This window comes from Pleurodeles waltl, chromosome 2_2 (genome assembly GCF_031143425.1).
Source record: "Pleurodeles waltl isolate 20211129_DDA chromosome 2_2, aPleWal1.hap1.20221129, whole genome shotgun sequence".
In the NCBI taxonomy this organism is placed as follows: Eukaryota; Metazoa; Chordata; class Amphibia; order Caudata; family Salamandridae; genus Pleurodeles; species Pleurodeles waltl.
In genome coordinates, this window is record NC_090439.1 from 846,442,650 (window position 1) to 846,455,821 (window position 13,172).

The 13,172-nt window shown below is 43.8% G+C and overlaps 1 protein-coding gene across 1 annotated transcript in view; it reads left to right on the forward strand.

Moving 5' to 3' along the window:
* The window catches only part of CIBAR1 (CBY1 interacting BAR domain containing 1), a 306,725-nt gene extending 294,363 nt beyond the window's left edge, over positions 1-12,362 (forward strand). Inside the window, exon 9 of the mRNA XM_069220467.1 lies at positions 11,914-12,362. Coding sequence (XP_069076568.1) covers positions 11,914-12,003 — 90 coding nt within the window. The 3' untranslated portion in view covers positions 12,004-12,362. The remainder of the gene's footprint in view (positions 1-11,913) is intronic.
* Positions 12,363-13,172: the final 810 nt, after the last annotated feature.

Below are 13,172 nucleotides of genomic sequence, written 5' to 3' on the forward strand. Positions count from 1 at the left end.
ATCATGATTGTTATTCTGGGGCGAAGGACCTCTCCTAATAAGTGGTCAAGTGGCATCCCTCTTATACTGTGTTTTCTCTATAATGATAATTTCTAACATAACTTCAAGAATGTCCTATATACCATGTGCATCAAGATGCTAATGTTAGATGCAGTCTTTTAAACAAATAAGGTTAAAAAAAAAATACATTCAAATTACACTGTTTCAGCTATTGTACTTGTCTGACCTTGAAATAGAGATAACAAGACACTTGTTCCAGACTGATGTTGCATTAGGTGTCTTCTAGATGTCATTGTGTGAGTGACTTGACACTTTCACAGGTTTTTAGAAAGATAAAGACAGATGACATCTGTGTCAAAGACAGACATGTTGATGCTTCTGCAAAAATAGAGAAAATTAAGTCTTGGCCTGTTCAGAATGTAGTTGGGCGTTATTGTCTTTTTGTGACTTGTAGAGAAAATCCTTCTCAATGGCACCACTGCCAGGACAAAGTCTCCACCTCTGGTTTCACAGCCAGTGCCTTGCAAGGATCCTCCCTTCAAGGTTCGACCTTGTGCTGAGCCTTAGCTCCAGGACAAGGAACAGCCTTGAGATGGCCATTTCTCACAACCTGAACTGCCTCCAAAGCAGTCAACACATATCAATGCACTAGAGCAATCTCAGCAAACAGAAGGCCACCTGGGCATTGGGGAAGCTTTGAGAGCAAGGCCTCGATGTTGAGAGGCACAATCTTGTCGACAAGAGCACACACTGCAAGTATTGACAACAAAGTGGATCTCTTAATCGACATGACCTCAATACCAAGTGAACCAACACAACAAGAAGACCAAAGCAAGTAGACTGATATTAGGCAACGGAGTATCTACATAGACCCTGGGACAGAGCACATGTTAGCTTGCCCAGCTGGTGTCACCCTACACCAGGTGGTCAATGCCACACAAATAAAGCTGGGACTTGCATTTGAAATGACATCATATGAATAGCTCAGAACATTTCCTGTCCCTAAAAAACAACAAAGATCTGGGGTGTGAAACCCTACATAAGCACAGTTACCCTTCAGTCTCAGCCCCTTTCATACTTTATCAAAACAGAGTGCAAGGAGCTATCTTGGCAAATCATTGAAATTACCCTTGGTATGGTTACAGTTGAGATGAGCTGTCCGCCAAGCCCTAACCAATCAAGCCGTCTTCCCCAGCTAATATCACCTCCTGTCATGCAGTAATCCAGCCTGCAACGGACCATCACAAAGTCAAACTCCAGTGAAGAAAGAGGAGGACGTTCTCATTAAGACACTCTCTAAAATTGAACAATCAGTACAATACTTATCTGTGCTCAGAAGCAAGTTCAAATGATCCAGTAAAAACGTAATAATCTTGTCAAGAACAGGATGGTCATACCGTAGGTCAAGAAAAGGTATGAAACACGCCAGAGGACCCTATATGCATCTCGGGCAGTATGTCGTCCGATTCACTTGTGGTACATACTTCTTGGAGAAGGACTTTTGCCGTGGGCACGTAGGGTGTCCCTGACAAAGGAAGTCACCACATTGATGCTGCTGGTTAAAGCGTAGCTTTCAGTGCTGGCACTCAGTGGTGCATAGCCAACTCTTTCGGGCTACTGTCAAAATACAACACATACTACTGGGAAGTGATTAACCTTCCAATAAAACACCTTCCAGAGGCTTATAGAAAGTGAGGAAAATAAGAGTTGGAGCCATGTCAGCAACCATCTCGCAAAGCTATCAGTACCAGCCACAACAATCCGTTCAGGACTATCAGTCATCAAAGTCTTATTTCAGGGGAGGCTTCCAGGGCAACTGCTGTTGTAATGTCAGAGGCACTCATAGGTAGAGTTCCTCTGCCTCTTCATATTCCAACAATCATACAACACTAGTTGAGGGGCGAACAAGGTCATATCTCCCCCAGTGGGAGAAATCTTGGAATGTAGGGTTTTCCAGCATTGCCTAGAGTTTCATACCATGCCTCTCACCACACCTCTACTGCATCAGCCAAGACTAACAAAGGCTGTTGCAGGAGGAAGTACAGGCACTGATTCAGAAATGAGTGCTAGAACCAGTTCAACTACACCAACAGCGACATGGCATTCATTCCCTTTATTTTCTCATCCCCAAGAAAGGCAGCACAGTAAGGCCAGTACTTCTCTGACAACTTCTCAGCTGTTAGATAATCTCAGAGCACTTCAAAATGGCAACTATAAAAGACATAATTCAACTGCTCTGCTTCGGAGACTACATGGCGATCTCAATTTCAAGGATGCCTGCTTCCACATCCCCCATCTGCAACAGCCCCGCAGGTGTTCACAGAAAGTTTGTAAGTATTTGCAGCGCACCTCTGGCGCAAAGCTTTTCACATACCTGGATGACCGTCTGGCAAAGAGCAACAGCCGAGAACAATGCCTCGCTCACATTCAATCAGCAGTGTCTCTCATTTGTATATTAGGGTTCACAATCAATGCCACATAAATCTCATCTGCCCCCAACAAATTTTTTTTTCTTGGGAGCCATACTCCATACTAATAATCCAGAAAGAGGAAAAGCCTAACCTGTCGTGGAGAGAGTGTGATGGCATTTCAGAGGCTGCTTCTCCTCTGCTTTACATCCTCTGACACTGAGAATGCTCATGGAACTGTTGGTAATTTTGTATTGCAATGTTACCCAAATGCTCAGTTGCTCGTATGTACCCTTTATAGAACTACCTTACCAGACAATGGTCACCAGACTGGTCAGTGGAAGGATCTTGTATTGGTGGAGCCCAGAGTTCAGGACAAACTCTTCTGGCAGACAATGAGAACTTGTTACAAAGCAGGTTGTTCCTCAAACCCCTGCCGGCCCAGCCACAGGTGACCATCACCACAGAAAACTTCTTCAAATGGTAGCGCATCTTGGCCATGAGAGAATGCTGGGCAGATGGTATCCTCAGCAACAGAGTCTTCTTATCAGTGTACTGGAATTAATTGCAGTTCAGTTAGCACTGAGAGCGCATTACAAATGTATTCACAAAACAGTGCTCATTAGTACAGACAACATGACCACAATGTACTAACTTCAAGAAAAAGGGGGGCCTTGCACCTAAAAGAGTTGTTCACGCTATCGCAAACAATCAGGCGTTGGGCATATGACATCAAGTCCTTCTCCTAGTGGACCAGTACTAAGAGCAAACAGTAACTTTACATACCTGCTCAGCAGAACACATCAGTTTACGTATGAATGGGAGATGAATGTCTGAGCAAGGACGTCAGCCATAATTCTAGCACTCAACTAACCCAGTGGTCGATCTTTTTGCCACTCATGAGACTCCAGAATACCAAATATTTGGCTCCAATTCCCACTCATACAGTCCACGGGCATGGTGAACTGATCAAATATATCTGCATAAGCCTTTCCTCCACTCCCACTAATTGCATTTGTGGTGAGGACGCACTTTTGTGAGACCGCAATGGTACTCACTCCTTCTGGAAATGGCTGTTCATCCCCGTGAAAGGCTGTCGCTTTCCACAGACCTGCCTCCCACATCATGGAAAGCTGCAGCACCCTGCTCTTGGGGCTCAATTTCGCACCTGAAGTTTTAGAGTCTGGATAGCTTCAAGGGAATGTTGCACAGTCAAATGTTTCCACTATTACTCTAGTCTCAGTAAGCAGCCACTAAAGGCCTCTGTGTTAGATAATATTTGTTACTTGTTGCACCTACAGAAGGCAGACTTAGCATCCACTCCTATCAGGGTACACTTCGTCACTGTGGCAGCTTACGTGCAAAATAGACAATACCAGTCAATATTCAAAATACCAGCAATCAAAGCTTTTACGGAGGGCCTTAGAAGAAATATTCCTCAGAGTACCACCAGGCCTGTCGTGGACCATGAACATTACACTTTAACAGGCACACGTGGCCACCATTTTAGCTGTCACACTGTAACCCATGGCAGTTTCTTTCATGAAATGTGCCTTCCTCATTGCTATCCCATCCCTTTGTAGAGGTGGTACAGTCAAAGCTCTAACAGTGGAGGACCCATAGATGCAAGTAAACAAAGGTCTAAGACAAACCCTCATTTTCTGCCTATGGGAGTCCCCGTGTTCCATGTCAGTCAAACCACTGATTTGCCATTTTTTTCTCCCAACCGCTATCATTTGCATAAGGGGACTTGCTTACACTAATGTAAAAAAATAAATAAATAAAAGCCCTCTTAGTGTACTGACTGGACCCTAGCTAGAAAAAGCCATTTTCAAAGTGGGCCTTGCTAGACTGATTGTCATGTGCTTTGTTCTTTGGTATGGCAGAGGCAAACACGCACTACACTTTTTGCCTGGAGCACAATGCACTCGTAAAAGATTGACTCACTGTGTCTGCAAAAATCTGAAAAGGTGTGGGGCCCCTGGAAGAAGTACAGGGAACATGTATAATATTTTACCATTTCTAGTTATTCACGTATGCCCTGTGGCAGCTCCTGCTATGCTTGGAATATCACTGGTTCATTTGTATGAAGTCATGATCGCATATGATAAAAAATATTGCTAGAATATTTGCTCGCTATTGGGTTTTTGATCCAACATGCTGAGAATAATGACTGAAATACTGTATTGCTACGTTAAAAACTGACAGTGAAAAGAGTTTTTAAAAAGGGAGCCACTAAGAATGGGCGATTGGCTCTGTCAGGGACAGGGAGTTCTCCAAAAGATGCACTTCAGCCCAAGGATTAGGAAATGGGTCTCACTTTTGCATGCTGATCTATGGGCCAGGGTTGGGGTAAATGGAGCCCTACAGCCAAAATTCCCCGTAGAACAGGGAACCAGACAAGTGTATCTGCTTTCTCCTCTGCTGTTTGCTCTTGTGATAGAGATCCTCATGGAGCTTATTAGGGTAGATGCCAGACTAGTTGGTCTGTTGTGGCGTGAGGTAATCGAGGATCATATCTCCCTGTACACGGACGATATGCTTCTTTTCCTGCAGCGACCTGGGGAGACAAATCCGTGGCTTATGGAGATTTTAGCACTCTATGGGAATGGCTCAGGGTGAAATGTGGGAAGTTAACTCTGGTACCCCTGCGAGGGTCTCAGGACAGTGGATCGGTGGACCCCCGATTCCATGTAGCAACTGATAGCCTCCACTTCCTAGGCATGACAGTGGCCTTTATGGATAAGTGCTTCTGGAACTTGAACATTGCTCTCTTATTGGCCAGGACAAAGAGGGACATGAGCGAGTGGTTGCAATTACCTCTCTTGATCGCGGGCAGAGGTGCCCTCTTCAAGATGGTGGCTCTCCCCCTTTTCCTTTATGTCCTGCAGCACTACTCATGCCCTCTGCCATCCAATTTCTTCACAGACCTGCAGTAGCAAATTACCAGCTTCCTGTGGGCTAGCAAATCTCCCTGTCTCCTTTGTCAAATTCAGATCTTCTCCATATGAGGCTGGCCTGGGGTGGGCGGATGTCCGACTGTACTTCTGGGCATTACAGCTTGTAGTTATCAATGAATTTCCACGCAGACAGAAATAACCTGGCCCATAGATTAGAATAAGAACTCCTGTGCCCCCATGGTCTGCTTGCATTGCTATATGGTAGGGCTCCCCTCCATTCAGTGACGCCTTTCTCCCAGATCCCAATCCAATGTTGGTTTTCAGCCCTTTACCACATGAAATCTATTGTACACATATTAGGGCAACCCCACTCTGGCACAGGACGTGGCTGTCCAAGCCTGCTAGGATGGCCCGATTGCTCACCTGGGACCTCTTAGGCATATCCAGACTGGGGGACATTTGGTGGGGGGGCCCATATCATTTATCCAGGACCTTACTGCAGAGATTGTCCTGCACTCCTCACAATTGTACAAGCACCTCCAACTGCATCATGAAACAATAAATACAAGCCTAGATTAGACACCCTCCCTGAATACAACCCTCTAGACTGGAAATCGGTCACGAATGAGCTGGGGTTGGGTGGCATTTGTTGCCTATACAAGCCCAGGGGCGGCTCCTTCGCAATGGCGAAGGGGCGCTGAGCGTCGCCCACAGCTGAGCCAGCAGCCGAACAGTAATAATAGTTCACTATCCTTTTATTTTTCTGCTGCTGGCTCAGCCAGCAGCATGTGAAGGGAGGGGCAGGGTTGAGCCACTGGAGGGATGCTGGGGAGGGGGAGGAGGAGAGAGTGCACCTAAGTGCGCATTTGTGTTTGACCGGCTGTCTCAGGCCGGCCAAACACACATGCGCACTTAGATTTCTCTAGCCCGGCTGTATTGAACAGCCAAGCTGGAGAAACTGCAGAGGCCCCAGAGTTGTGTCTGAGCGGCAGTCCAGGCCTCTCAGACCAATACTGATGCTGCTTTCATGCTAGGTTTAGCATGAAAGCAGCACCAGGATTGCTGGGGAGCCTGTGCTGGTGTCCCTGTGAATGCTGGGACACCACATCGAGGGAAGAGGAGCAACGAGCGAGGCAGCAGGAGAACACGGCGTCCATTAAGGTAAGTTTATTTTATTTATTTATGTATTTATTTATTTTATTTTCAAGCCTCCCACCCCCCACACACCCCTCCTCTTGAGATTTGCAGCAGCTCCCGCTGTACAAGAACCTAGTCACTAATACACCAGACACCTTACGTACTCTTAGAGCCTGCTGGGAAGCAGACTGGCTATTGGCATGCGGTTACGTTTGATTCCTTTCAGGTATTTTCATAGGATATACCACTCCCCTGGGAGACTTTGGGGCATGGGACTAGTCCCTAGACCGTAGTGCCTCAGCTGCCCCCTGGCTTCCTCTAACATGGCATATGGGAATGTCGGTGATTCAGAGCTACTGGTGGGAAATCAGCAGTTGGATTGAGGCCCCAAAATCATGTTATTAAGGATTATGGATATGCTTGGCAAGACCCGGGCCACACATTCCCTTATTGTCACTGCTTATTTAATAGCTTAGAAATACCTGGTTAAAAACTGGAGAGACAGACAGGCCCCCTCCCCTGCACAAATAGATAAGGGGGTCCCCCATAAATACGTCCGAATATGGAATCCATAAAACGCAGCGTGGAGCCCCCATGTTGAACTGTACTGCAGAGAAACTAATCGTTCTGCCTTTGGGGGGGCGACAGAACAGGTGATGTCTGTCAGTGTCCAGCATCTTTTGCTGTGATCCACGCTTACAGTTGCCGCTTGCACTTGTTTCGTGTCCTGCTGCATTCCCGACTATATTGAGAATACGGCCGTGTGTGCTGGTGGGGGGCCTTCTGGGGCTGCAGTTATGCATGCATCACTTTTTATGTTTTTGGTTTCGTGTGTTTTTTTCTTTGTGTAAAAAATAAAATGTCCTAAAAAAATAAAAAAAGGAGCCACTATGGCTTCACTAGGTAATATCCTGCTTCCAATCATATTTAAAGCTGCACTGCTAAGCATTATTGTGTGGACAGCCATTCCTCTGCCAAGAAAGCAAGTTCTGCTAACAGTACTTAAAACTGTGTTCCAAATGTCTTCTGCCACAACTCTAAAGCAATCACTTTAAGGGCTAAAGCATTTGGTTTTCAGTTTGATTAACGCATATGATCTACAGGAGCACATGCTGAAAACTGAAAACGTTACTTATCTATAATAATTAGTTTGCGGCTTCTATTGCTGTCCATTCAAAGGCATTCTCACAACTCCCTGGGTGACAGCTCGACGTTTTAACATCAACTCTTAAATACATTTTACATTATACTAATAAACATGGACTGACTTGTCTCACATCACTACACTTACTCTCACCTGTACGGTTAAACACATTCTGCGGTAGAGTCTATGTCAGTGGCGGCCTGCAGCTTTAGGAGGGAGGGGGCGGCGGGAAGCACACACACACACACGCACACACACTCGCACACACACTCTTTCACACACGCACACACATCCATTAACAACATTTATACCATTCAAACATGCACGCACCCAACATTCATTTTAAAACATCACACACACACTCATTCTTTCACACACGCACGCACATCCATTAACAACACTCATAACACTCAAACATGCACGCGTGCACCAAACATTCAATTTAAAATATCACAAACACACACACACTTACCTTCAGCCTCCAGGTCCCAGGAGGGTTGGGACTGCTGCCTTCCCTCATTGGCTGACCTTAGGTCAGCCAATGAGGGAAGGCAGCCGTCCCAGCCTCGTCACAGAGTGGGATGGGGTCAGTGAAACTGCTGACCCCACCCCACTCTGTGACGAAGTGTCACTGATTGACACTCGCCCTGGGCGCTTCAGGGCTTAAACCTGAAGCGCCCAGGGCGAGTGTCAGTGGTTGATGCTTTCCTCGTCACCCAGGGGAGGGCCTCGAGGCACCTTTGCTGAGCCGAGGAGGTCACACCCATAGGAGCTATGACCTCCTCAGCCCAGCAAAGTTCAGCTCAGGCAGCCAGGAGTCTGTGCAAATTGCGCATGGCTTACTCCTGGCTGTCTGAACTGAAAATGAAGAGTGTCTGTCAGGCTGGCCTTTGTTCAGCCTAACAGACACTCTTCATGAGGGGCAAAAGGTGGGGGGGGTGGGGGTCGTGGCCCCTCCGCCCTAAAGGACGGGCCGCCACTGGTCTATGTCCTGGTGTATTCTGGGTCTCAGGGAAGGATCACGAGTCACCTCCAAATCGAAAGAAGAACAACTTGCAACCCCCATGTCCAACACTAGGTGGCAGGAGTGTGTAACGAGACCAACTCTTGGGGAGGGCAACACGTTTTATATTTTATTTCAACCTCCACGGGGCATACATGAACGTCACTAGCTGTTTGGTGGTCATATATCCAAATCCATCATACTTCAAACAACTCTTCATATACTTCTAGGCTTTATTTTCAACTTTCCATCAGAGCCTAATAACATGCATATAAAATCCAAATCAACCTCTAATGCAGATAAAATGTAAACCATCTTTGAAAATAAATTTCATTTTTGTTTAATTTTTCATCATTTTACATATATGTGTATATATATATATATATATATATATATATAAACTGCAATGGTATATATACACCTTAAACATATTTTCCGAACACATCTTATTCAGAACCTATTGCTTAAAACAGATTCCTGTAAAGGACCACCCTTCCCCAACATCACAACCCACTGTGTTACATCTCTTCAATATTTCATTACAGTAGTCATTTTTATACCAATTTATTGTGTATATATATCCCCATGGCACTAATTATACTCAAAATATAACCATCACGAAAAATCCATTACTTACACCAAGTATTTCCCCTTGTCCCAAATTCCACATCATAATTCTCTATTTCAGTTTCCCAGTGAAAACAATCTCAGTCCCACCTTTTCATAGCTATCATAGATCAACTACTACATTTCCATTAGCCTCATTCCTCCGTCTTTTAGTTCACCTTACCCATGTCCCATTCTTTCTTTACTTTCATAACTTTCAAAACGTATACCACAACAGAATAAAAAGAGATAAAATCCAAGTTTCTTTCCCACATTCTACCTGGAGCGATGTATTAATCTCCCAGAGGACACATTTGTATTTTTTGTAGTGTTTTTACATATAATTACACCCACCACCACCCTGTGACTAAGAGAATTAATGTCCCTTTTTTTTTTTTACACCTGTGCTTGCATAAGTATATACCGGGCGAGGGACACAATGCAGAAGGTAATATGTATCATTTCAAACCTTCATGTAAGTGTGCCCCAAATGTCAGCCCCAGAAGTACTGCCCCCTACCCCCAATGTTAATAACTTCAGGGATTATTATTGCGCCTCTTATTGGGTTTTGCATCTTAATTCCAGGGTGTCTATTTTAGATGTCAAAAGTAGACTAAGTCATCGCCGTTTTTGTGACATTAATTTTATCTCACATGTGGATTTTAAGCAAAAATCAACCCTTAATTTGTTTTTTCAATATGTTTTGCATTTCCCTTAATGCTTTTATCAGGACTCAAGTGTAAGCCTAACTATTGAGGCGTCTGATAGGACAACGATTTTAATACCAAGCGTGTACTCGAGTCCTGACAAAAAAGTTTTAAAATACAGCCATTCTGCAACTCTTAGGCCCTGATTAAAAGTATATCTGATATTTAGCACACTTGATAAATAACAATACTACGGTGTACGTTATATATCGGGTGGGATAAATAACACTTTTTATGAGTTTTTGGGGAATAACTTGCAGATTTTGGTGCCTAATGCGCCAAAATCTGCATGGTACAGTAAATACTGTACAGATTCCCTTCCACACAGTTTCACTTCACACAGTGCAGCACAATTTCACTCCACTCGGTTCCACGCAGTTCCACTGCACACAATGCCACATAATTCCACTCCATGCCAGGCGATGCCACACAAGGCTTCACAACTCTACTTCACACAATGCCAGACAATCCCACTTTCTCCACAAAGTACCACGCAATTCCATTTTGATCCTCTTCATGCCACACAATGCCACTCCACACGACACAATTACACTCCATGCCAGACAATTGCACTCCATCCGATGCTCCCAAATTCCACTCCATTCCACAGAATTCCACTTCACACCGTAGCAGTCCAGAGAGTGCTGTACAATTGCACACCATGACACACGTCCACAGTGCCACACAATTCCAGTCTGCACAATGCCCCTCGCTTCCACTTCACTCCACACAATTGCACTCAATAATATACAATTTCCTACCGCGCTACATAATGCCACACAGTTACACTCCACACAGTGCCACACAATTGCACTCTGCACAATGCCACTTCAGTCAGTGCCACACAATTCCATTCCATACGATTCCACTCCACTCCATGAAACACAATGCCAAGCCACTACACTTCACACCAGTCTATGTAACAAAATACTACTAATGTCACTCCATGCCACACAGTGCCTCACAATTCCACTCCAATCCACTCAGTGTCCAGTTCACATATTGCCACACAATTTCATTCTGCTCAGTGCCACACAATTGCACTCCAGTCAGTTCAATTCTACACAATACCATGCCACTCCACTTGACACCAGTCCATGCTACACAGTACCACACAGTTCTCCTCCAAACTACACAATGCTACTCCACACAGTTCAGCTCCACTCAGTTTTGCTACACTACACACAATTACTCCACACCACATAATGCCTCTCCATGCTACACAATGCCACTCCATACCACGCAATGCCACGACTCTCCAGACAGTGCCACTGCACTCCACCAAAGCCAAAAGATGATCTGGAGATGAGACCTATTGGGCTTGCCAATGCTTGGTGGAATTTATACCCCTTATCAGGGCATACACCCAAAGTGAACGTATGACAGGTTTTGATTCAGAACACCCACTTGTACAGTACAAACCAAGGTAGTTCAGAATAATGTAACAAGACAAGGCACATTGAAGCAGGAGCTGCATCAGCAATATGTACTGAACAACTTTAATAGCGGGGAGTAAAAAACGAGCATTGGTAAAGCCAACACAGGATTGCCAATGTGAGATCTATTGGGTTTATTAGTGTTAGTGGTTTTGTGTTTGTTTATTTTTTAAGAAATGCTGTACAGCAGAGCTCCAGAAAGTAAAAAAAAAAAAAAGCGCTATGACTTTTGCTTTCAACTCTGCCACATAGTAGCCACACTGGTGTACAACATGGCAAAAACACATTGAAAAAGCCAGATAGCTCTACTAGTTTCCTTTGTCAATGTTGTTTGAGAAAAACACTTGACAAAGCCAATAGATCTCACATAGGCAAGACTTGTTGTATTTGCCAATGCTTGTTTTCTAAGTAAATGCATGTATTTATTGTAAGTAAAAGCCAGTGTTTATTGTATTGGCATTGTTCCCTTATTTTGTAGTGTTATTGTTCGCTGTTTTACATCAGTGTGAAAGAAATAATTGTTTACGACTAATAACCAATGTCCATTTACCCTATTTTGTCTTATATGAAAGTGTCAGAGAAAGAATGTAGAACATTGTGATAATTATGGTGGAGACGAAGATGATGGGGATGAAGATGATGCAACGGATGACGAAGTCTAAACTTTATCTCAAAAATAATTTAACTTTTTGTGGATCAAACAAATTAGGCTCATCTGAACACTTGAAAGACTTTCATATTCCGAGTGCTGTTGGAAAATATCCTTAATCCAGAAGCAAGAAATCAATCACATTGCTATTTGAACTAACCAGCGTAGTATTGCCTCGACCGTCCTAGTATTGACTCTGTTATCTGCAGATGCCATGGTTTTAATTTTCATAAAAACTTTTAGGCATCTGTTAAAGAAAATTCTATGATGCCACTGCCTGAGAAGATTGATTTAAGTTTGACTTTTTTGTATGTCTGATGTTGGACTTTTAATGTTGATATATCATAATAAAAATAAATCGGTCACTTTAAATGTTGGAGGATTAATTTGAAAATGTTCTTAATTCTTTTGTAATATAATGTGCCTTTGTTATTTGGAAAAAAATAAAATGTGGTCCAACTCCCCACCAAATAGTTTTATTTACTATAAAATAAATGTGTTGCTGACTGGTTCCCCTGTTTAGATACTTGGAGTATTGTAGCATTCACAGCAGAGAATATCCCTCATGATCATTCTCCTTCTTCAGCCGTTCTGTTAGATTTGGAGTATAGTAATGTCAGTGATTCAACCCTTACCCCAAAATGCTTAAATCTTTCCCTCACACTGGGCCATTCTTCAGACACCATTTTCTTTTTGTTGGTAGTCTAGTGGTTGCGTGGGAGGCAGGACAGTTGGGGAAGCTAGGGGATATGAGCATCCCTACGGCATGGTGCACCCCTGGCTCACCAAAGGCACTTCTGTTCCGTGGCCAGTTTTGCTTTACTTTTGACAGGGCCAAAGTACACACACTGAAAGGAGTCGAAAAGATTCTCTGGAATGCACTTCTTAATCTGAATAAGACATTTATTATAGCTTTTCGCAAGGCTTGTGAAGGAAGGCTTGAATAGCCAAAAGTGTACTTTTAAAATGTGCAACAATGAAGTAAGACCATGTACAAAGAATCTTCAATCTATAAACAGCAAATATATACATGCAAGGATACAAACACTTATATTGATATATGTATATATATTTATACACAATGCAAAGCAAATAATTATTAAAAATGCATCACCGTAGGGCCTGTCTGGTGCTTCATCTTTCTCCTGCCAGCAAACCGATGACCCCGTTTGACTGAGATGA